Source organism: Aphelocoma coerulescens, assembly GCF_041296385.1.
Source record: "Aphelocoma coerulescens isolate FSJ_1873_10779 chromosome Z unlocalized genomic scaffold, UR_Acoe_1.0 ChrZ, whole genome shotgun sequence".
Taxonomy (NCBI): Eukaryota; Metazoa; Chordata; class Aves; order Passeriformes; family Corvidae; genus Aphelocoma; species Aphelocoma coerulescens.
This window is the reverse complement of record NW_027184085.1, coordinates 34,547,832-34,572,143: the sequence shown is the minus strand read 5'-3', so window position 1 is coordinate 34,572,143 and position 24,312 is coordinate 34,547,832. Positions and strand designations below refer to the sequence as shown.

Here is a 24,312-nt window from a genome sequence, read left to right as displayed (position 1 = left end):
AAATCCTTCGGACAAGACTGATTAATAAGAAAATAGAAGAGTCTGATGTAATGTGACAAAATTTGAAGCAAAATTCAGCTGAAAGGAGAAAGGAGCCTCCTGGGACTCAGTTCTCTTTAAATCTTAGAATAATTTTGCCAAAGAACTGGTGGGAGTTCTGCTGTCTGAGACACTACTCAAAGGAACTCCTCTGCATTGATAAAGAATAAAGAGTGTCTGCTCCTTACTACTTGATACTTCTGTTTGACAAAATAAATGCTATATATGTTACCTCAACATCTGAGTCTTTTTTTCCCAATTCTTCCTAATTCTGACTGCTAGATTTGTTCCAGGACAAGACACAACCTGTTCTGTATTTGAGGCATACAATGTACAATTAAGGGATATCGTGCCTGATTTTCTCTCTGCTCTTAATTCATCTGTCTCATTTTTCCAGGCTATTAATTTGTCCAAGTATCCTGCTCTTATTGATTTCTTCTGTATACATGGCTGTTAATATACTTCTATACAGATTAATGGTTCCAATGCACTATCATTCTTTCATAAAATAAAAAATTGTGAGTGTTCCTGCCTTCAGGAACATTATTTCTAAGCTTTGAGTCATACATTTCAGTTTATACTCTTAAGCCCTGTTCTGAATCTGTTTTTTCCCCTAGTGCACAGAACAAACATGTGTAATTAGCAACAAAAACTTAGTAAGTGGATTTAGCCTTGGGCAGAGGCTAGCTCAGCAAATATCTACTATGTTATTTTTTTAAAAATACCCTGGAACTATGCATCTGATTCTTTTCTTCAGTCTTTAGCCAAGACTTGATGTTTTTAATTTGAACTTTGTAGTAAAGCAGTGCATGGAGATCAGCAGCTGAGAAACACTAAATGAATTAGCTGGGATCCTTCTGGAGAAGAACTACAGATGGAGGTCATGGTTCAGTAGTAGGGGCAATGATCAGTTTGGGTTTGACTCAAAATGCTTTTTAAGTAGGCAGGTCCTGTTAAGAATTATAAAAGCGGTGCTCATATCTGAGTGTGCATGCTGTCAAGATTTTGGAAGTGTTTATTGTACCCAAAGGAAGTGTTTGACACATGAGTCTGAAGTGGAAATTCTGCAGTATCATTACGTAGTAGTATTTAACAGCTCAAAAAAGTGGTTGTAACCTCTCAGAATACTCCAAACGTCTTTTCAGTTTTCCTGTTTTCTGGGGGTTTTTTTGTGTATCATTCTGTCTCTGATTACATGGGCTGGTACTCCACATGAGTTTTTTAACTTAGTGGTGCCAGTGACTTGACTTATTGTCCTATAATAAGCAGTAAGAAACTGAAAAAGATAAAAGTATTTCCCTTGTAGATGAAATAACAATACCTTTCAACTCTAGTTTTAATATAATGTTTGTTAAGTAGGTTTCTGGATGTGCTCTCCATTTGTATTCAAAACCTAGATTTTCTATATGACTTACCTTTTCCATATGCTGTTAAAGATGTGCAGGGAGATAAGATGACATCATTCAACACCTATGTTCATTTGGTAATACAGCTTTAAAGCCTTCGCCTTCAAAGAAACGGTGCAATTCCATCACAGCCCTAAAGGCAGCATCACAAGAAATAGTGTGTGCAGTTAGCCAGGAATGGAAGGATGAAAAGCATGGCATTCTTGCTGAAGGACAAAGTTATGCCAGCCTTGATGATGAAGGTACTGTCTTTCAAATCAACAACCTAAACAATGTTTTTAAAGGAATTTTATACAAGCTCTAGAAGTCCTATAACTAGAAAGCCTCCAATATGGCTGATCTCTCAAAATCAGAGTCAGGTTATTCTTATGGAGGGAGTAGTTAGTAATATTTAGCAAAATGGACCTTCAGGAACAAGAGGACATCAGACTCAAAGTTTGTAATATGATGTTAAACTTTCAGATTTCAGGACATCCTAGAAAAACATATTCAGCCTAGGTAGTGAATTAAGGCTGTATAGCCAGTGCTATCCTTTTCACTGACCTTTAAACAAGCATGTCACATGAAGTTTTTTGAAGCTCAGTTAATTGTTCCCAAAGTCTTTTTGAAAAGTTACCAACTTTGCCCCTTTTAGAACTTGCCCACAGCCATGACAAAAGCAGAACCAATTGCCTAATCCAATTGACAAATTAGCCCTGGTAGCATGAGAATAGTTCCAGAACTGAGAAGAATTCATAACTTGTACCTCTGCTTAATATTTGACCTTGGAGTTACTCTGTATTCTGCTGAACATACTGGTTAGCAGCTGAAATTCACTCTGAATACAAAAGAGTGTGGGGATGGGCATATGAATACTATCATCTCATCAATTCAAATGTTAAGAAACTTCAAGAAGCTGATGAGGGCACTATGGGACTCCATATACTTACATGAAGATTCCTGGGCTCAACTTGAAATGAAATTTGTTAATGTAGTTCTTTATTTCTGTATATGCAGTACTAGGTTCACACCACCGGCCGGATCTAGTGCCAAGCACTCAATCTCTGTTTGAAGCAGCTTCCTTGGCAACCACACTTTCTTCTTCTTCCTTGAATGTAGATGAGCACTGTCAACGTGATCAACCTACGCTCTATTCTAGCAGGTAAAGGCCGTACACATGTTAGAGGATTCTCCACTGTTCTGCTAAAAGTCTAACATTGTGGTCAACAGAAGGGCGCTCTGCAAAAGAAGCAGCACAAGGGGCAAGTGTCTCTGTAACTCAGTCTTTAGCCTTCCCAGTGAAGGAGGGGTGCCAAAAGCCTGTAGGATTTATCATGTATTTGTTTGTAATTATACATATTGTAATTGGGAATCATGAAATAGAAAGCATAAACATGGCAAAAATGTTATACGAATTTTTCTTCATGTTCCAATACTAAATTGGATATCTAAATTTTGCTAGGCCTTAGTCTGTACCATAAACCAAACTACATTAAGGTAGGGGTAGGAAGTGCTTCTCGTAACTTGGCTGTAGCCTAAAAGAGCTGCAGAAAATGGTGATGTGCTAAGAAAAGAAAAAGTTGTTCTTTATTCTGAATGTTCAGTGCTGAATGGTCTGCTTTAAATTCTTCCATAACAACCATTTTTTTGGACTTAATTTCTATGAAACGTCACCCATGGATGTGATTAGAGCCTGTCTGATTTTAATCCAGGAAGGATAAAAACCAGAAAGTCTTAAGAAAACTTGTGCCAATGCTAGTGAGCTAGGTTGAATGTGATTTGAGTTGTTTGAATATAATTCAGCCTTGTTTGTCCAATATGATGCTTAAGCCAGTAAGTCTTACTGGGAGATAGTATCTGCATGTGCCTGTATGCTCCCTTGTGCATCGGAAGCGTGCTGTGTTGTGTCACTTTGCCTGCTTGCAGATCTCTTTACTGTGTATTGAGCCATTTCTTAGCCTTTTTTTATCAAGAAAGGTAACCACTGAAGCATCTTGAATATTGTTTGGAATTGTGAACTACTCAATGTATAAATTTGACAAATGCACTCATGTGCCAAGATGTAGTTCTTTCCTGTAAACTGCATGTTGCCCAAAAAGATCAAGTTATTTTAAAAGCAATCTTGAGGCAGCAGGATTTTACCTTCTGTTAAATATTTGCCAACTGCGTTTACATAAAAGGTAAAATGACTTGCAGCATTACTTGATGAAAGTGATATTTACAGCTTCCATTAGGTTGAAATACATCTCACCGATGTGGCATCTTCCATATGTCTGATGGTTCCCTATAAAAATGTGGAATGAGGTATGTTTTGGGGTGTAATAAACATGAAGTTTTAATTGCAGAACACAAATAGTTCTACACGAGCTTCAGGAAATAAAACTGCTGACAAATAAGCATCAGTAGAAGTAGAGCTCATTCACTTCAACTTGTGTCAAAAGTTATCTGTAGGACTTCAATATTCATGATCTTTTACCAAGTTTTTTCTTTGATAGAAATAAAGTTACAGAGTACTGGAGGGTTTTATTTGCTTTAAGCATCAAATAAAACTACAGAACTGCTTTGTACCAGCATCAGTTGGGAAAAGAAAATGGTGTAGTTGTCTGAACAAAGAGTTCAGATTTAAAGCATTTCAAATATTCTTTGCTCTCTAAAAAATTAACTGTAAAGAAAAACCTATGAGTAAGTCCATTATATTTTCCTGTAAAGATACTCCAAAATAATTCTAAAATAAAGTTTTTAGCAGGTCTACACTTTGTATATCTAAACCCATTTGCTTTCCAGTTATGATTCAGTCAATGAAGTAACCTCTAATACAAGACATGTTGCCAGCTATGTGATTAGCATGCTTATCTTACAATATCAGATTGTTAGTGTCTGCAGTCCAGGTATGGACTTCATCAGTATAAGAGGGCACATTCTCTAACACAGCAGACCTTGTACCAGCATTCACAGATGTGTGGTTCTCTCCATACCTTCTGCCAGAATATTTTACATGGTAGCCAAGAGATCTGCCATGGGGGTTTACCAACTAACACCTTTGCTGGTCTAGGTGTGCCCCCTTCAGCTAGGGCGTGGTGGCAGTTTTTAATTCTCATTAAGTAGTGGTGTGTGTCACAATCTCAGTATGTACAATGAGGATTAGCTTCCCTGTCATAGCTAGTGGCTTTCTCTTAGGAGTTAAGAAAGCTGCTAAGCATGCTCAGTATTGAACTAATTTCCATAAGATTCTGGGTACCTGCTGTTTTGTACTCACTTCTTTTGGCATCAGTTCAGGGAGGTCATTCCTTCTTCTTGGCACTAAATAATATATCCATCCAAAGTCTTACTTATGTTTTTATGGTTCACTGCAGGAACTTCAGTCCTCTCATAAGAAAAGCTAGCAAGGAAATAAAACCACTAAAAAACCCATGCTACAATGATGCACTGAATTGTAGATAGTTTTTTCTTGCCAGAGAAATTCTTTTGAATATTAGAAAATTATATGATGCAGGACTCATCATTTCACCATTTGTCTCTGATAAACAGAAAGCTTGGAGAAGTCTTTGAAACAAGGCCTGAATTAAATATTTGTTTACAAATGTGAGCCTGCTTTCAATCTTTAAATATGTAATTGACTATGATATTCTGCTTTGTTATTCAATAGAATTACAGTTTAGCATCTTCTTCATCAGGCTTTTTCCTTGTTCTTCAAAGTAACATAGCACAAAGAGAGTGCATGAATTTGCTTGTAACCTGTCAGAAGTTTCTGGTTTAAGGTAATAAAGGGCCTGTGTGAGTAGTAATAATGTGATATTGGTACAGCTCCTTGACTCCCACTAGTGCTAACGAGCAGTATGTGCCCATACCACTTAGGCAACAAATGTTGTTATTTTCCTCATTACAAAGAGAGCAGTAATACTTTCAGATACCTTGAAGCACACACCGTATTTTCTATTTGGGTTTTGGTTTTTGTTCAGAATGACCCTCTGTTTCTGTTATCCATTAATGTAATACTTTCCCAAAGAGAGGCAAATGGCCTTTAACATAAGAAAGGCGATCAGCACCATCTCTCCTTGTTCAGCATTAGAAAGGGAGAAACTGCTGCTGCTGAGGTTAAGCAGACAGAGGTGACTTGATGAGCTGGAGCCAGATCCTGAGGTTGTGTGTTCTGAGGAGGGTTTTTGTAAAGCTGGATTGGTACAGATTAGAACTAGCATAACTAATCGGTAGATAATGTGGAGAAGTGTTTGGGGACTTGTGATTAAAGTGAAAAAGAGAGACTGAGCAGCAGTCATAAACATACAGCTTATTAGGAGTGTTTTTCCAGGCTGCAAGCTGGTTATTTTCACCAAGTTGTTGAAAATGTAGAGGAAACCCAAGATGCTATCCAGACAGTGGGAAGAGGAATTAGTAACAGTATGAATGAAAGAGTAGTAGAGAGGGGGAAATGGCTGTATTTTTCAGCACAAAAAGAACTGGACCTAAAAAACAGAAGGAAAAGGGAAAAAAAAAGACAATCATGACATATGTTATTCAGTAAATGTAGGCTTTCTTGTTTGTCAGAAGACAGCTGGCTTCTGTTCCATGAAGCTGTTTCTCAGTCAAGTGGTTTTGTCATAAGCAATGTCAAGTATTGCTTTAGTAAAGAACAGAATTGAAAATTTATTGATCTATTAAAATGTTCAAATATTTTCCATTCCTCAGGTAGGTTTATATTTGGTGCAGAGATATTTTAATACCTAAAGGGTATGTTTTCCACTAGAAACTGTAATATTTAGTCTAAAACCACTTCTTTGAAAGGGTTTATTTATTTTATCTTAAGAAATGTAATATGTATTATATTAGGGATTATTTTTATAGAGGAAGTGATAACATTTTTTCCCCTTCCAGGAAAAGCTTTCCTATTAAGTACGGGTGAATTAAACTAAAGATGACAAATCTGAATGCCCTGAGTAGTATGACTCTTGTCTTACCTGACATTGCTTTCAGAATTGCAAAGAGCTGAAGGAGGTCAGTGCCTTTACAGGTGCTTCTGGAAATGTTTGAAACTTGTTTTAAAATATTTTAGAATGTTTCAAACTGTAGATGTTTTAAAATTCATGTTTTAAATATTTCAAGAATACAGAAACTCTTTGTTCAATGTATATATAGCAGGTCTCATGGCTTCCAGTCCCAAACACAAAAAAAAAATCCCATGATGTATAAAGGGGTGCTTCACCTCCCTCTTTAGAGCAAGATTCTTTGGGCTGTATAAAGAGGACTGCGGAATTCTTCTGATACGTCTGAGCCTAGGGGAAAAATCTGTATGAAATCCAATTCTTCTTTATGTATTCTATGTCTCATTTCTGTAAGATGCATATCTAATATGGACTTCTGCCTTCTCTTTCTTCTTCTTCCTTCTTATCTGTATATTTTTCAATTTTTTTTTGCCTTACTTTATTGTTTCTGTTTCTTAGTGGAGACCACTTGAAATTTTGGAAGGTTTTGAGGGACTGTGGGGATTTTTCTCTTATACAGTCAAGTTTCCTGAAGCATCCAGACTTTGAAATGTCCCATGGCTTGACATTTTGTCAAACAACCTCTTCAAAGAGAGTTTAGAAAATAAAAGTTAAATTTTCAGCTGTTTTTTCCAGTGGTAGGGGTTTGTAGGTATTGGTTTTTCTGTTGTAAGGAATATTAAGCATCCATTTTGCCGGTCTGGTGTTCCACGTAAACAAACTTCTGTGTGTTAAGTTTGAATGTTCTGTCTATCCACCCACTACTCTTAGCTTCTGAAGCTTAGACAACTTCATCTGAATCTGATTCAAAGTGGATTAAATTCATGCAAGCTTCATGATAATAAGCAGTTGGGTGGAGGAAAAAGACTTGAATCCTTAAATGCTATGAACAGATGCACTGAGACACTGGGGGTATCCCCATGGGAAAGAAAATTTGACTATGATTGAAGCAACATGTAATCGCAGCTTAAAGAAAACAAAGCTTTCCCAGTTCTCTAGTGATGGAATTATTTTTGCTTCTTTTTTCTTTTCTTAATTAAGAACCAAGATCAAATAGAATGTTTCAGCCAGAGGAGGACAACAGCATAGTTGAGCATGCTCCTTGTGGCTGCTCATTACTGAATGAAAGTACCTGTTAAAGTGCTATTCTTTTTTGCTTGGCTTTTCTTTTTCAACCTAAGAATTAAGGATGAGAACTGAGTGCACTGTTAAATGATATTAAAATATAGTTCCTCTGAATTGTTCTTTCTGAAACCCTGTGTATATGGGGGTTTCACTTGTTCTCTCCCATGCCACCCCCAATTTGCCTTATTAGTCTCATTAAAACAGGGAATAAATGCAACTATGATGATGCTATTGCAGAAATTTGAATTTCAGTTACCAGCTGCTGACAGCATGTGTATTGCTGTGTATTAAGAGATTAATTACAAGATTTTTGTTTTTACTCTTTTATGCTGCTCAATAAAAGTCAAGTTACACATGTGAGAATAGTGCTAAGTCACCGGGACCTGGGTCATCCTGGTGCAAGAGAAATAGTCTTTCTTTTGAAAAGGTGTCTAGTGCATTATATAATAAAAGGAATATTGTAATGTCATGAATGTAAAGCTCTGTTCCAGTATGATATTGATTCATTATTGTCGAGAATTCGAATCTCAACTTTGCATGCTAGTTTTGCCCTTTCTGAAGTTCTATGCCATCTGAAATATACTTAAAGGTAGTGCAAAGGGAGGGGGAAATTAGTCATATCTGGACTAATGGCTGTAACCATGCTTTCATACCAAGTTATAATTCAAAATTTTTGCTTATCACTTTGTCTGTAAATAGGTAAGAACTTCTAAAAGATATATTTCTGCACAACTGACAGTTGAGTTTTCAAGGCAGCCTGGAGCCTAGTTTCTGGCAGCTAGTGAGGACATGAGATAATGGACATCTGATTCCATTAAAACACCTTTGAGAGTTTTGGCTTTGTGGACTAAGTGTATTATGAAATAAGATTTCTGTGTAGATACATTTGCATTATTTCTGAAAAGCAGAGAACCAAAAAATTGATCTATGAATAAAGTAGTAGAGTGCACCTGCTCTGTAAACATCACTTCCTTGCGTAGGTGTACTTATTACAATACAACCTTGTTCTCCCACTTTTCCTTCTGAACTTTTGGCTTCAAGTGATCTATGTCTGCATGGAAAAGTCCAATGTTACTAATGTTACAATGTGCCTAATTGCTTACTCTTTTTTTCCCCTACTTTGAATTACGAAATGCTGCCAAAATTTACAGCATGTGTAATGTGGAAGTAATATACTTTGAGATTAATGAAATTATGTGACATTTACTGTGATATAGTTTCATTCTTTAAATAAGTATTGAAGTTCAGAAATAGCATTACTTTCTGATAAAACTTTAGTAAATGCAAAAATAAAATCTGAAGTTTTTATACATTAGTCAAATAGGAGCTTCCAGTTATCTAGCCATTGCCAAAACATCTATATTTTTTTATTTACATTCCTTTTTTTTTAAAGTATTTGAAGATTTTTATGTTTAATAGAGAAACTTACTTTTAAATTTTCAGCTATGACTGAGCTCTTTGGATTTTTGGTTGATTGTAGTCTCTCTTCCCTTTGCAGTAAAGGGTTACCTTCGAGTTCAACATTCACTCTGGGAGACAGTGCCATCTATTTGACTTCAGAACAGAGCACGTTGGAAACAGAAAATGATAATGCTTCAGTTTTGGATGTCTACTTAGTAAGTTGCCAAACTGTTTCTGATGGGCTTTTTCACCTGTAATTCCTTTGACTCAGGCTCAGTAAGTGACTAAAATACCTGCTTAACGTCAAGATCGAGAAGTTTGTTGAGGTATTTTTCGTATGAAACACGCGTAAGTTTGCATAAGCAAATCCCTAAAGAATCTATCTGCCTATTAACTATTGCATTAATAAGGAAGTAGAACAAAACACCTTTCAGTTTTCCTCTAATGGTAGCGGGTCTTTTCTGTTACTTGTTTTCCACTGGAGGAAAAAAACCCAAAACAACAACAACATCTTTCCTCTTCATGTAGAATACTCCACAATGTAGAAATTAAATTTTCTCAGAGTGGAAGGTTCTGTGCTTATGTCGGTGATTTTGAAGCCAGTGAAGTAGATCTCAGTGTGAAGCATGTTAATGGCCCCCTTTCCTGCTTTGAAGGGCTGTCCAGTTGTGATGGCTGATACATTAAAAATGTATCTTTTCTTCACTGTTTCAGTTCCTAGTGAGTAATTTATCTGACTGCTGAAAGATAAGCTCAAGTCTGTCTTTTGTAGTCTTCATGTCACCTGGGTTTCAGAAGTTCTCTTGGTATCTACAGAGGTATCTATCTCCCATTCCAGGGACATAAAGGCTGTAGGCACCCAGTTCCAGTTGAGTGAATGTTTGTGCATCTAATTGTTTTAGGCTCTTCTGAAACTGTCAGTATAAATGCAGGAGGCAGGTATGTTAAGCTTGGTATTTTTTCCAAAGGCTTATTTTCATTTTTTCCAAAGGCTTATTTTCATAAACAATTCTGAAATTATTCTAGTAATATTTCCTCTTGACTTTCATGGCAAGAATTGTACCAAACATGAAGGATCGAAAGAGGGAAGTCTGTTCATGTTTCTAATAAATGTTTCAGAGAGACATGGTTGTTTCCTTTCTAGATTAAGTTTATTGCATTCTTTATTTTTCTTATCCCTAGAGTTACCTGATTTTTGTCTTAAGAAATCCAGAATATCTTAGAATCATAAATCAGCTCAGGTTGATGGGGCCTCAAGAGATCATCCAGTCCAACATTTTGAGGAAAAGGGAGCCTAGATAACTTTATCTAACACCCTTTTCCACCACAGTTTAAAAACTTCCAGCAATGGGAACTCTGCCACATCCCTGAAAAAGTTGTTCCAGTGATTGACTATTTGTTCAGAAAAAAATTTCTTGTGTTGAGATAAAACAGGTTTGTGTCTGATCTTACATTGAGATGAAATATGTTTGTCATTTTCTCTTTTTCTGTAGGCTGTGCCTCTGATGTTTTTTTCCTTCTTATTAGCCAGCAACACATAAGTATGTATAGTACCCAGTTAATAGCTACTAATTTAATAGTCCAGCACACTTAGGGGAGTTGTTGTCTGTCCTACTTCCACTGACACAAAACAGTAGCAAGTACCAGTGGCCAATTAGATGTAGAATTGACTTGGTTATCTGTGACCTCAAGTAGCCCATTAAATCAATCTGTTGCTGTAGGACTTGTGTTAGTTTGGCTCATTGCTAATGTTGACCTGAATCATCTGTTCAACATCATAAAGTTCAACAAAGAGGGACTCAGAAATCCTGAAATGTTATGGGAAATAGACAAATGACTAATTACACACAACCTAACCTTGCTAGCAGATTAGCTGACTTAATGAATTGTGCTTTTAACTAACTAATTTGAGAGTAGGACCCAGAGCTGTGACACCTGAATGCTCATAAGCAAAGCATGGATAAGCATATATGTGTACTAGAGTAGGGGGCAATGCTTCCCAACCCTTTGCAAAGGAAGAATCCTAAGTCCAACCACCTCAAGTACCTGTATACCAAAACATGAATTCAGGATAACAAGAAGAGGAACTGCAGATCCATGCCTAGTCTGAGAGTTACGATGTGGGAAGCTTGGTGGGAAGATTCACTTCTTGGTTGGAAGATCACAACAGATGTCTACAAACTCTTGCAAAATAGAAAGATACAGTGAAGCTGTACTTCATAAAAAAAAAAAGAGAAATCTGAGTGGATGAAGACAAGCTTTGGAGACCAAAAAATATCTATCAAATGTCTTAGGATCAAGATTAGATGATTCATCACCAAGGAGGAGCTTCTTTTATGTGTATATTCCTGGCCTTCACACCAGGATGACAAGGCTGACGAAAACTTACTTTGGCTCTTCAAGCAAGTATCGAGCCCAAAGAACCTGGCTGTCATGGGTGACTTCAATTACCCAGGCATTTGTTGGGAGAACAGTACAGCAATGCACAAGTTGTCCATGAAATTCTTGGAATACATGAGGGCTTCCATCCTGCTAAATGTGCTGGTCATGTTGACTGGGAACAATGCATTGCTAGATTTACTGCTCACAAACTGAAAAGACAATGTAACTTCAAATGATAGCCTTGAATGCAGCAATCACAACAACACTGTGGGTTTAAGATCCTGCTGAGCATACCAAAAACCAGTATTAGGACAAAGACCCTGGATTTTAGACAAGCCAGCTTCAGTATACTCAGAGCCCAGATGCGAGGGATTTTATAGGCAGCATGTGTGGAGAGCAAACCAGCATGTGAGTGCTAGGAGCTTTTAAATAACATCCTGCTGGAAGCACAATAACAGTCCATTTCCTACAAAGGGAAAGGAAGAAGGCATAACAAGTGACTTCCTAGGCTTAACAATGAGCTTTTGAGTGTTGTTAAAAGCAAAAAAGCAGCGCACTCTCCATGGAAAAGTGATCCACTGGGGACTACAAGATTCTTGCTAGGGCATGTAAGGTTGCACATATGAAGGTCAAGGCTCAGCTAGCTCTGGAACTGGCCAGAGATAGCAAGAAGAAATGGCTGATCAGATACATACGCAGTTAAGCAGAAGCCCAGGGAAGACACAGACCCATTACTAGACAGGGCAGGGAAAAAGTTACTGACAATGTTGGCAAGACACAGGTTCTTAATACCTCCTTCCTCCTGATCAATGTTTTACTGAGGCTGGCAGCCTGTCACAACTGGGGCCCCCTATGCCCCATGTTGTAACATCTCCATGAATGATCTGGATGATGGGACCAAAAGCACCCTCACCACGTTTGCTGTGTCACTGAACTGGGTGTTGAGGTGGACACATCAGCAGGGAGAGCCACCTTTCAGAGACACGAACAGGCTGGAAGACTGGGCCACAAGAACTGTGTAAAGTTCAACCAGGAGAAGTGCAGAGTCCTGCACCTGGGATGACATAACCGAAGAGCCCAGCCAGGCTACGACGTGAGCTGTGGAACAGCCTTGCCAAGAGGAGCCCGGCGTCCCAGCGGACAGCACACAGACACCAGGCCAGCAGTGCACTGCTGCAGCTACCGAGGCAAAGTGGAGCCTGAGCTGCAGCCATGGGGGCACTGCTAACAGAGAGAGATGTGATCATCCCACTTCACCAGCGCTTGTCAGACTGCACATGGAGTGGTGTGTCCAGCTCTGGCCCCCACAATTCCAAAACAGATATGGACAGACTGAAGAGGGGTCAAAGGAGTGCTATGAAGATGGTCAAAGATGGGGAGAACCTGTCATTTGAGGAAAGACTGTAAAAGTTAGGTCTTTTCAGTCCACAGACGACTCAGGAGGGACCTCAACACAGTTTTCCAAAACTTAAAGCATGACTACAGAGAGGATTGAGATCCTCCTTTTCTCTAGGGGCAGTGGATACAAGTTGTAGTGAGGGAGGTTTCCTCTCTATGTAAGAAATAAATTGTTTTTATAATGAGAATTATTTACAATGAGCATGATTTTATAATGATGAATGATTCACTGGAACAACCTCCCCAGGGATGTGGTAAAGTACCCATCACAGGAGGTTTTCAAGATGCAGCTGGACAGTGATGCTTGATAATCTCATCTAGGCTCCCTTTCCTGCAAAGGGTTGAATTAGACAGCCTCTTATGGGCCCTTCAGCCTGGGCTGTTCTTCGGTTCTCTTGGCTCCATTTATACAGTGAAACCATTTCTTCTTGATAGCTTTTGAATTTAGTTTATAAAGCAACAGTCTTATTTAACAGTAATACTGCTTAGCACTGTGAAGTACTTCTTTTTAGGTTTGAAGTCTCTAGGGTAGATGGTGGAATGCTCTGAAAATCCAGTGACAGGCACTGGTAACATTTTTTGTAAAGCTATCTGTATGAGTTTCAGGTGTGATGGTGATCTCTTTAGTTAGTTTTCAGCTTGTAGAAAATTCATTACTATTATGTCTTGGAGACTGCAGTAAGTATATGTGTATTCCACTGATGAATATCAACAGAAAAATAATTAAAACCCAACTTTGGTTGTCATAGAAATACCCAGTGTTTATTCCCCTGAGCAAAGGTCTGGAAGAATAAATAGGTCTTAAATGGAGAGAATCATAGATGCTTTTTTGACCTTGTAGCACCCTTTCTCTGTACCCTGGAAAAAACAAAACTCAAAATTCATAATCAAGATAACGGCACACACCTGAACTGTCTAGGTATGCAACAGCTGACAGTTTCAAGGAAATTGGATACCATAGCTAAGCACTTGCTACTTCTTAAGCAAATTCATCTTGAGGACTTGCTTACCCCTGCCTTCTCTCTCATGTCCCACACCCTGTATTGATGCCTACTTAACTGTTTTGAGATCACTGTGGAAGTGAGCTGTAACTTAATGTACCCTGTATGCATCCTGAGGTGTTTGTGGAAGAAACAGGAATAGGATGCTGTTCTGTCTACTAATCTGTTGCTTCCTGATGCCCCAAAATATCCTTCATGAGACCCAGAAACAACAATTAGCCTGTGGCTGGAAAAACCTGATGACACTAAAACATAAGAGCTGACCAGAAGGCAATTTTGCTTGTATAGGAGGGTGATGAAATGCATGTTAGGACGAAAAGATGCCTGTTTTTGAGTATTCTAGGAACAGGCTTGTCTCAAAAATAAAGCAAATCAATGATGTCTGCATTAGCTGATCTAAACCTCAGTTGGAAAGCTTACAAGATGCATTTTGCCCTTTTAAAAGTACAGGGAGGAAAATGTAGGTTTAGATGGCATTCTCACATTTTCCTTTAACCCTGTGATTAATAATCTTTGTGTTTTTTCTACCACAAGGCAAGCTGCTGTAGTCTTACCCACTGTATATCTTAAAGAAAAATACCTTAACTTGCTTAATTTCAGGCACCACTAATCCTTTGATGTCTTTTGCCTCCTGCTTTGAAGGACTTCTTGGACAAATTTTAGTCCTCTAGTAAATTAAGAGCTATGAATTTTTGGTCCTGTGTATGAAAAAAAAAAAAAATTGTAAAATGACATTCTGTTAATTTACTATAAAGAGCAGCTTAAAAATGGCATTTTCTGAACAGTTTTGTGTGGAAGTTCAGATAGTCAAATAAGCTGAGGTGGAAAAGAGGTTGTAAGAAAAATAAAAATTCCTCTTACAGGTAAGTGTATTGGGTTTGGGGTGTTACATTAAGGGAATCCATGCAAACTCACACTGTGCTGCTGATGTCAAAACTGAGAATGTTTGCTGGTAACAGCAAGAATTTTTGTTACAGGACACAAGTAGAGCGACTTCTTGGGTTCACAACTGAATGCTAGTCTGGGCCTGTAATTCCTTAATTCTGAAAAAAGATCAAGTTCAAACTAGCATTTTGTTCACCTGCCACTCTAAAAAGCACTGTTAGGTACATTCTCAAATCAAGTTTACTTTGAAGTTACATTGGTTTATTTTCTCATAAACTTTTTAACCCAGAAAATAGCTTAAGAAATCTAGCTTTTGTGACTAGAATATGACTATGCATCATCTGCAACGTAAGTATAAGACAATCTAAATGGTTTCCAATCATTCTAGTAACATAGTAATACTTGTAATTCATACAAATAATTTTAATTATCAATTAAATAGTGTAGAAAGATAGAAGATGATATAGAAAAAACTTGTAAATCTGAGATGTTTCTCTGCATAACTTTAAAACATTAAAGGCTTCTTGCTTTTACGAGTATGTAATACAATGATAGATCAGACATTTTAAAAAAATTATTCTGTCTGAGATAAACAGGTTTCTTGCATATAAGCCAGAAACAGAGAAGGTAATACTCTTCTGTTTATCATTTTAATGTAGAAATCCACAAAACAGTGTTTCCTTCTTCGTCTGTAAATAAACTTGATATATTTTTAAAATTCCCTTGAAGCCCTATTTATTGGTATCAGTTCAGGTATTGTCAGTAAGTGCTGTTGAATGCAACAGTGTCTCAGTGTTCCATGGAATTTGGTTAGTAAAAAATATAAGTCAAATCTTGCAAAAGTTCCTTAACTGTGATCTATGATCAGCAAGTGCAACCTGAAGACCTTAGTCCAGTGTTACTGTGGAGAGCCTTAAAGTGATAATTCCACTTAGAAAGTAAGGAATAACTTAAAAGTTACTTACTCCTTCTGTACTGCAGTGAAGTCTTACATTGTTTGATTGAGCTTTCTGTCACTGAAAAAGCAACATGTGCAATTATTAACTATCCTACTGTGTTTTCTTAGCATTCCCATGAAATTATTTATAAAGATAGCTGATATAATATACTACAATATCAGTAAAATCAGAGTAGTAAGGCTTAGGTGTTTAACTGATTTACTTCAAGTAGGCTTGATTTCCACTACACTTCCAACAGAAAAAGGACATGAGTGTAAATAGCAGTGACAAACTTTAAAGTTTGTTCCATTGTGATGCTGTATATTTTAAGTCATCTGGTAGTAAATATGGGATTTAAATAAATAAATATATGTCCTGTCTATTGTATTTTAAATAAATATATGCCCTGCCTATAGGATTTCATTAATGAATTATTTTTTGCTTACAGAATACTTCTGTATATTTAACTACAATGCAATATTCCTGGGTAGTACAGAAATATTCACATGGAAATACAGCATTGCCTCCCATTGTTAAAGGAAAGGTTCATAAAATTTATATATAATTTAAAAGTCACTGCTACTGAAGATATGGATTGATAAGGGCTTCAGTAAAATAAAATAAAGGAATAACTGTAGTGATGAGCAAGCCCAGTGTATTTAGAGCCTGGTTAGTGTAGCTATGATTTGTGTCAGATGAATTGCATAGATTATACTATTACATTTAAAATTACTTGTGGTTATTTCCAAATGCCAATCTTATTATAGGAGTTTGAAGTCTTAAAATAATACTGAAGATTAATTTTGTATTTCAAAGCTGCTGTAGATGCATAGGTAAGCAGATTTACAAATACTGGCCTATAAAATGCCTGTTTAGAAACTGTCAAAGCTTTCTGACTCTTGTTACTCTTCAGTACTCCTTTTCTTCTGTACTCTCTCCCATAATTTCAATTAAATTCTAATCATGGTGCAGTTTTCTTCAGGATGCTGTTGTGGAATAATAACAAGTGCTGCTGAAATTAAAGCAATTCCCAGGCAGAATACATGTAAAAACAAGCTAAAAGTTATACAGTCACACTACACAGCATACCTCAAATTTTGATATGTTGCTCTTTTTATGGAAGCTTCAGTTTCTCTGCCTCACCATTTCCTCTGAAGATACTGGTGGAAAACATGGTAGACTGAACCAAAATTCTGGGACTATGAGAAAGGAATTAAGACCTCCTCCATTATAGGCTTCTTTTCTTTTCCCTGAGAGCATAATAAGCCTTAAAATACTATGTGCACATGGTAGAACCAGTCGAGCACTCTCCTCAAACCAGAATCTTGTTTAAGGCTGAAAGGGGAAAATGAACTTGTTTTATGCAGTAAGGTTAACTGCTCCTTTCATCTGTTGTTATCTCTGTTTTCCCTGTATCCATCCATGCATGATCCCAAAAAGGAGAGGAAAAAAAAAAGGCCTATGTCTCCCATAAAACTGAAACCTGGATGGAGGTGAAAAACAAACAAGCACTTGAACATAGTTTGGCAGAGGTGTTCTTGCAGAAGAAACATTATGTAAGAAGGAACATTTCAGTCACCCTTGCATGAAAATCAGACACAGGAATTGGGTGCTTGATTAGATTAAAAAGGTACCAATTCAAATTACAAGCAATACATTGCCTTAGTAAGCCAAGTGCTAAAATGCCAGCACATATTATCACTGAACTACATGTTCTCATGCCTGGGGCTTTTAAAACACTGTAAGAGGAAATCAATCAGCTCAAAAACATATGCATGGAAAGAGAACTGGAGCACAAAAATGCTCCAAGACAAAAAGCCTCAAGTAGATTCAAACATTGTAAATCCACTATATATACAGTGTGAGACATCTCAGGCAGCAACTATAGGAATGAATCCTGTAATGTCATTTGTGCATTATTTATCATTTTGGACCAAATTGCTACAGCCAAACTGAGTTTTTATTTAAAAAAAAAAAAAATCCTTTGTCTGTAATCAATGTAACCACAAAAGTTGTGCAGTGGATGCAATGTTGCCTAGAGGATCATGTTCTGCACCTTGAAATAGATAGATTTCTTTCCAGAATAATATCACAGGACTGGACTGTACCTGACATAAATATGAACATCTGAAAATCTCATCTCCTTAAAATGGCATTAGTACCATCAATGGTATTTCTGTGATTGACTCATACAGTTAGCAGTTGCTAAAAGTTACTGTCCAGGTCTCTTTTCTCCAACTCTGTTATGCAAATTTTATTGGAATTTTTCACTGAAATGCTTTGGAAGGGTCAGAGGAAAGGAAACAAGAACAAAAGCTAATCATAGTTCCATTGTATAATTAGTGGAATAGCATAAAACCATCATCAGCAATACCAATAGCCGAGTTAGTGGAAAGCAGTAATAAGTCCAGGGAGTCAGAAGTTGTGCAGAGTGATCACTATATTTGTCAGAAATGGATGTGCAGTCATTCGTATCTGAGCTTTCAGACAGAAACAAGATGGTACTACTGAAAATTTTGATTAATTTGTCTTGGCTTCATATAACATTATTTTGTTTATTGGTACTAGCATTTTTCACCTTTTTTGCCAAACTGATTCTAAAAAAAAATAATTTAATTAAAAGTCCTTGCTAGCTTTACATTATTTTAATTTTAGTCACTTGTCCAACAATTTCACGTCACATATTAAATGGTTCTGCATTTTATAAGTACTTAACTGCCTTAGCACATTCAGGCGTGAATATGACAGTCAACTTTACTTGCCAGACCACAGTTCCTGAGAGAGAGAGGGAGGACAGCCCCTGAGAAATTGGCACTATGCTCGATGGCATCAGTGATTATGAACACCCTAACACTGATGCACAATACAGTAGGAAGTTTAAAGGTTGTCACAGAACAATGGTTAAAGGGCTAGTGCTAAAAGTCATAACAAAAATATTAATTTAAATCTACTGGTTACTTTTTAAGATAAGCTTAAGAAATGCCTTCAGAGATTTTTTGTTCATAATCAAGATTAGACTGTTGTCAGACTAGTTAAAGGTTAGTTAAGTGCTTGTATCAAAAAGCACAATGTAAAGGTGACCTTAAAAATCTGTTTAATGAATGGAGCCTTACACCTTTGTAATGTTTTTTAATAAGATTTTAGAGAAAGGTCATTACAGACCCCTTTGTTTTGGTTTTGTGTCTTACTCCATTTTGGATATATTAACTGAGATGCATTCAATTTACTGAAATATATTCTTCAGCTGTCAGTTTATCCTTAGTTTGAGTTGTAATAATAAGATGTTCAGCAAAGAACAGTTTCTTTTCAATTCATCCCTAACTCTACAGGGATGCCAAGAAGTGATCAACTACTTCTATTCCATGAAGGTAGTGTAGAAAACTCTAATCCATTAACATTATTAAGTTGTTGTTTGGGTTTTTTTATGAAATAGAATAAATGGAATGATTGCTACAACATTGACTAGAACATTAATTGTGCCGGAAAGTTTTTTGATGATTTTTCATCTGGGGAAAGAGTATCATGCGGAAGTTGACAGCACTTTTATTCATGATGTATGAAGACTGCCACTTTTAAGTAGTAAATGACACTGTTCTGCAAGATAAAAATAAGCTGTTGTGAATTGCTGAGTGCTCTCAGATTGTTCTGTCCTCTCTGACATCCAGAGTGTTCAGCATTTTGCAGCAGCAAGTAGTTCTAATTTACATAATACAAGTGTACGGCAATGCTTGCAAAACCCATAGGGGTTAGCTGCTGTACAAAAAAAGAGACCAAATGTTTTTGGATCAGTGAGACCCAAAAGAGATCCAGTGCTTTTGATTAGGGATCAAGGTCATAAGAGAATCACTGCCAAATTGTACTGCAGCCTGCTTAGGGGAAGAAAGATGCTACCTGTTTATAATTCTGTAAGAAAACAAGTAAACACAACTCTTAACTTGTCATTTCTGTATTTCCAGTAACAAATAATACATGAAGAGTAAAACTAAGAGGAGTGACCATGGTCAATGAAAAGCACTTTCTGCACTCCTCTTTTAAGAAGAAGAAATTTGCTGAGCCTAACAGACAAAGAGTAATAATCAACTGAGCTTATTCTAAGAAGTGCCAAGATCTTTGAACCATAGAGGGGATTGATGGACTTGACAAAAATGACATGAAACATTCCACACTCTGCTGTCATCTGCTATTGCTTGCTCAACTGTGAAGAACTGTGTATTCCGGCTGCTTTCTACAATATTGCCAATCACCTTTTTTGGACTTCAAAGTGATATTTTCTTATCAGTTCTCTAGTGTTTTCATTTGCATGCATTCTGTAACTATGCACAAGCAAAATCTATTACCTGCTTTACCTATTTAAAAATAAGCACAGTGGTGAATAAAATCAATTTCTTTTTTTTTTACCCCCTCAGTCCTAATTGCTTAGGTCCACATCAGTGGAAATTGGAACTGATGTTGTACAAGGGTTAGGGCAAATGTCTGCACATACCATATGAAAATGAGCCTCTAAAGATACTTTCACTGTTGGTAAAAAGGAGATAAAAATGTTATTTATAACAAGGCCTTATGTTGTGTACATATATTGTCCTTGAAATATTTTTGATTTTGCTTTATTTCTTGTAAAAGAGAAATTCTATAACTTATTTAGAAAATACTACTGTAAACTATAGTTTTATTGATGAATAAAAGATTTTATTCTGAAGGCTATCACAGCTGTCATCCTGCTATTGATCTATACTGGACTTATATGTTCTTGCATTTCTCTACCTTCGTGAGACAGTCTCAAGAGGCCTCTTGAGATGTGACAAACATGGCATCTGTCTTTACCAGTTCTATAATGAAAAGGGGAATCTTGAAATTAGAGCAGGAAGGGCAAAGGAACATACTCAACAGGCACCGCTTTACAAAACCATTTCAGGTTTTTCAGTATGGGCAATCGTTTTAGGGTAACTACAGAAATTCTTTTGGTTTCCTAATTTTCCAAGTAACAGGGAGATAATCCCAAATGCCAGTGATCATCTGTCCAAGATTTTATGCTTCGATGCAGTGGTGTATTTAAAAATTTGCACAGGTGTGTCACTTAGAAAGCTACCAAAGTTATTGGTAATAACATGTGTCTTCTAGGAGTAGGCATAGTAAACCTGCTAAATTGACAAAACCAGAATTTGGCATTTTAAGTCCTAGAATTATCCGTTGTACCTGTATAGAATTTTTCATTTAAGGATTTGGTGTGGTGGATTTTTTTGTTTTGGCTTGGTGGGGGATGGTGGTGGTGATTTTGTTTTGTTTTACTTTGATATAATCCTATAATCCTGAAGAGTAAGAAGGTATTATTCCTTAATTATGCACAGTATAGAGAAATTTAAAGGCATTTAGGGTTTTTTGCTTTGTAAGTATGCAGAGCCTAAGGCTTCACTTAAAGCATGTATCTCATGATTACCACTTTTCTAGGCTTTAAAATTAGACAGCTTAATCTCAGCAAGATAATTTTTCTGCAGCATTCCTCAGAGAAAAGCAAAACCAATCTGCATGCCCTGTGAGTAAAAACATTTTGTATATCTGTGTCAAGTGTCTGATCCTCCATGTGCAGTGTACAGGATATTTGGAATGTGTCTCTATGCAAAGCAGATACTTGTCATTAGTCTTACTTGGGGGAAAACATTTAAGCACCTGATTAACCTTCATAAAGAACACGCATGGCAATTTTTCCCCAATTGCCTAGTAACTGTAGCATCTGAATCATTTGTTCTTAGGAAGAACCCAGAGGATATACAACTTAACTGCAACAATTCTGTCCAAAATCAGAATGTCTATACCAAATGATTCAGAGACTGAGACATCCTTTGTCCCTTGAACACAGTAATTTATAAATCAAAACAGTCATTTAACACTTGAAAAAGGAAATCCTGTATGACTATGGAGCCTACTGAGGAAACTTTCTCCAAAGCATGTGCACTTAAAAGTTGTGTGTGTGTGTGTGGTTAATGATCAACATCTTGGAATTCATTTTGCTCTCTAGTGCACAAAATGGTATAAATTTTCAAACATCAAAGAGCACAGGATTTTGTAGGGATGTGCACGTTTCATGTTTAAGCATTTTGGTTCTCTTCATCTTGCATTAGTGTTTCACATTGGTAGCACTTAATGAAAATTTAAAGACTTTTAAATATACCTGTAGAGCTGATGAGGCAGGTCACGTCAAATAAAAATAATATACAGAAAGCACAATCAACTCCTGGGGGTATAAAGTAACGTATTGGTCTGTTTCTCCATGTCTAAACAGATGGAATTTGCCACAGGGAGCAAAGAAGAATTAGGTCACAGACATGGGCTAGCTGTGGGCAGTGGCATCTGAATTATCTGGCCCTGCAAGCTGGTCAGAATGAAACAGCACAGGTTGATGTCAGCTTAGAGAAAGGTAGGGAATAATTCCAAATTTGTGTTATCTGTTATCTGTGTTATCTGTTATAAGTGACTTAATCATATGGCATTCAGAGATGAAGTTTTGCCTTTGGTGGTAGCACCACCAAATAGTTGCTCTCAGTTAATAAAAAATAAAACAAAAGCCCTTAAACAAACAAAAAAACCCCAAACAAACAAACAAAACCCCCAGCCAAACAAAAAAACCCCAACACTTTATGTCCGTGTACTATAATTCAGTTGTTTGAAAAAACACATATCCCACCATCTATTTTCTTGTTGACTCTGCTTATACTTCAAGCAATTTAATTTCATATAACTCAATGGTATTTTCCCAAACCCTTATCACTAGACAGTGATAAAAGAGTAATCACTAGCACACTCCACCTGGTCTTTGTAGAAGGCATTTGCTGAAACATTTCCAGTGGTGTATGCATTTGCTTGAAGTAAAAAAATATCAGCTCTTTCCAGACTGGATGTATGGGGCCTGACCCTGCAGCGCGTCTGCATCTGGAACTCCTTCACAGGTATTTTACACCAGCATAAAAAGATACTGATACCAATACTGTGATATAAACAACATTAACCTAAGGGACAGGGATCAAGATGAAAAACATTAAGAAATCATTGCTAAAATTGCTAAAACCTAACTTGAGCCCTTTAGAAGTTGTGTGACTCATCCTTGCTTGGTAGTAGCATTTTGTAAAATTCATTAACTTGAACTTTACATTTGAATTAGTTGCTGTTAACTTTTTAAAAGACTTGGTATGTGAAATTGCTAATACTAGAGAAAATATTTGACACTAATTCACTGATTTGTCATTAACTTAGACACACAAGATGAACATTTACTGTCGAGAGTTGTGTATGACTTGGATGACTAGAGAAAAATCACTGTGGAACCAGTTGGATAATATCAGAAAATAACTGAGGTTCTTTTTATAGGAAAGGCAAAGTATATAAATAAGCACCATCTTTAAATAGACTAAATACTACATAAAAGAACAGGCATTCCTCCTTTCTTCTAGCTGTTTTCCCCCTTCCCTACTAAGGTATGAAAAATTAAATGTTTGCTTTGCCAATGTTTTCTGTGGTCTGATACAAGTAATTTGTTCCTACAAGCCTTATCTCACTTTGTAAAGAATTATTCCTGTAGAAACAGAAGTAGATTCTCCCAGCAGGGCTACCAATGGGTTGTTCTTCAAGGAACTAGAGTATCTTAAATCTGCTTAATGTATGAAAACTTCCCCCACAAAATACAACAAGAACGCAAACTGGGAAGACACTGGTAACAAAGAAACACACAGGAGGCTGTTGGAAAGAGACAAGAAGCTGCCGAAGTTAGATAACAGTTTGGTAAAGAGAGCTTTTAGCTAAAACAAACTTCATAATTTCAGTTGAAATTTGCACAAGTGGCTTGAATTGTTTGAGCTTTTTCCCCTTGTGTAGTGTAAAACAATTCTGGCTTATAGAAAAATACTATAAAATTACAAATCTTGGTAACAAACTTGGTAACTTATTCCCTATGCAGTGGAAGATCGTAGAATCAATAGGATAGTTTGGGTTGGAAGGGATATTTCAAGGTCACCTAGTCTAACCCCTCTGCCATAAACAGGGACATCTTCAACTGGATCCAGTGGCTCAGAGCACCCAGCTGCTTACTTTAATTAACAGTGTTTGAAAAATAAAAATGCATCACACAGTAACCAGCGGTAAGCTTCCAAATACTTGTATGCTTTTCATATTTATGATTTTACTTCCAGTGGCTGTGTCTTTTGGTCCTGTCCTGTGGAAGGCTCTGAAGTGAAAGTTGTCTGTGTTCCTGCAGAAATTGTGTGGGTTTTTAAAGAAACCTTTTTATAGGAATGTCATAGGTTAGCAAGCATAGTCCCGGAAGGGATATCCTTGCTAAGGGGTGTTTACAGCTTCCTCTGGGACCTGACAGAACCTATCAGTGGCCAGTTTGAATATGGACAATTCTTTAAGCCACTTAAAGTTGTGACCGCCTCTGTGATCCACACTTAAGAATAGACAGACGACCCCCCCCCCCCCCAGGCTCTCTCTGGCGCTGGCACAGGTGGCTGCAGGCCCCGTGTGGGGGCCAGCGGGCCCAGCCAGGCCCTCCTCGGGCCAGGCTGGGCTGGGCCACAGCTCCAGGATGACCCCCCCCAGCAGGGCTGTGGGCAGCCAGAGCGGCTCGGACCCTCCCCCCTCCAGTGCGGCCAAGATTTCAGCCAAAAGCGGCACCTCTGTCCGGCAGAGGCCAGGTGACCAACAGCGATAAGGCACAGCTGCAAGGCCGAGGTGAGATTAACCCTTTTATTGCTGTGAAGAGCTGAAAACCTGAGGGAAGAGAAAAAGGAGA

At 37.3% G+C, this 24,312-nt stretch overlaps 1 protein-coding gene across 9 annotated transcripts in view; it reads left to right on the top strand.

The window, feature by feature from the left end:
- The window catches only part of PIP5K1B (phosphatidylinositol-4-phosphate 5-kinase type 1 beta), a 102,466-nt gene extending 82,237 nt beyond the window's left edge, over positions 1–20,229 (top strand). For all 9 annotated transcript variants that reach the window (XM_069000867.1, XM_069000865.1, XM_069000868.1 and 6 more), the window contains 4 exons: positions 1,532–1,687; positions 2,442–2,586; positions 9,027–9,144; positions 19,490–20,229. In XM_069000867.1, the coding sequence (XP_068856968.1) occupies positions 1,532–1,687; positions 2,442–2,586; positions 9,027–9,144; positions 19,490–19,492 (422 nt within the window). In that variant the 3' untranslated portion in view covers positions 19,493–20,229. The remainder of the gene's footprint in view (positions 1–1,531; positions 1,688–2,441; positions 2,587–9,026; positions 9,145–19,489) is intronic.
- The last annotated feature ends 4,083 nt before the right edge of the window (positions 20,230–24,312 follow it).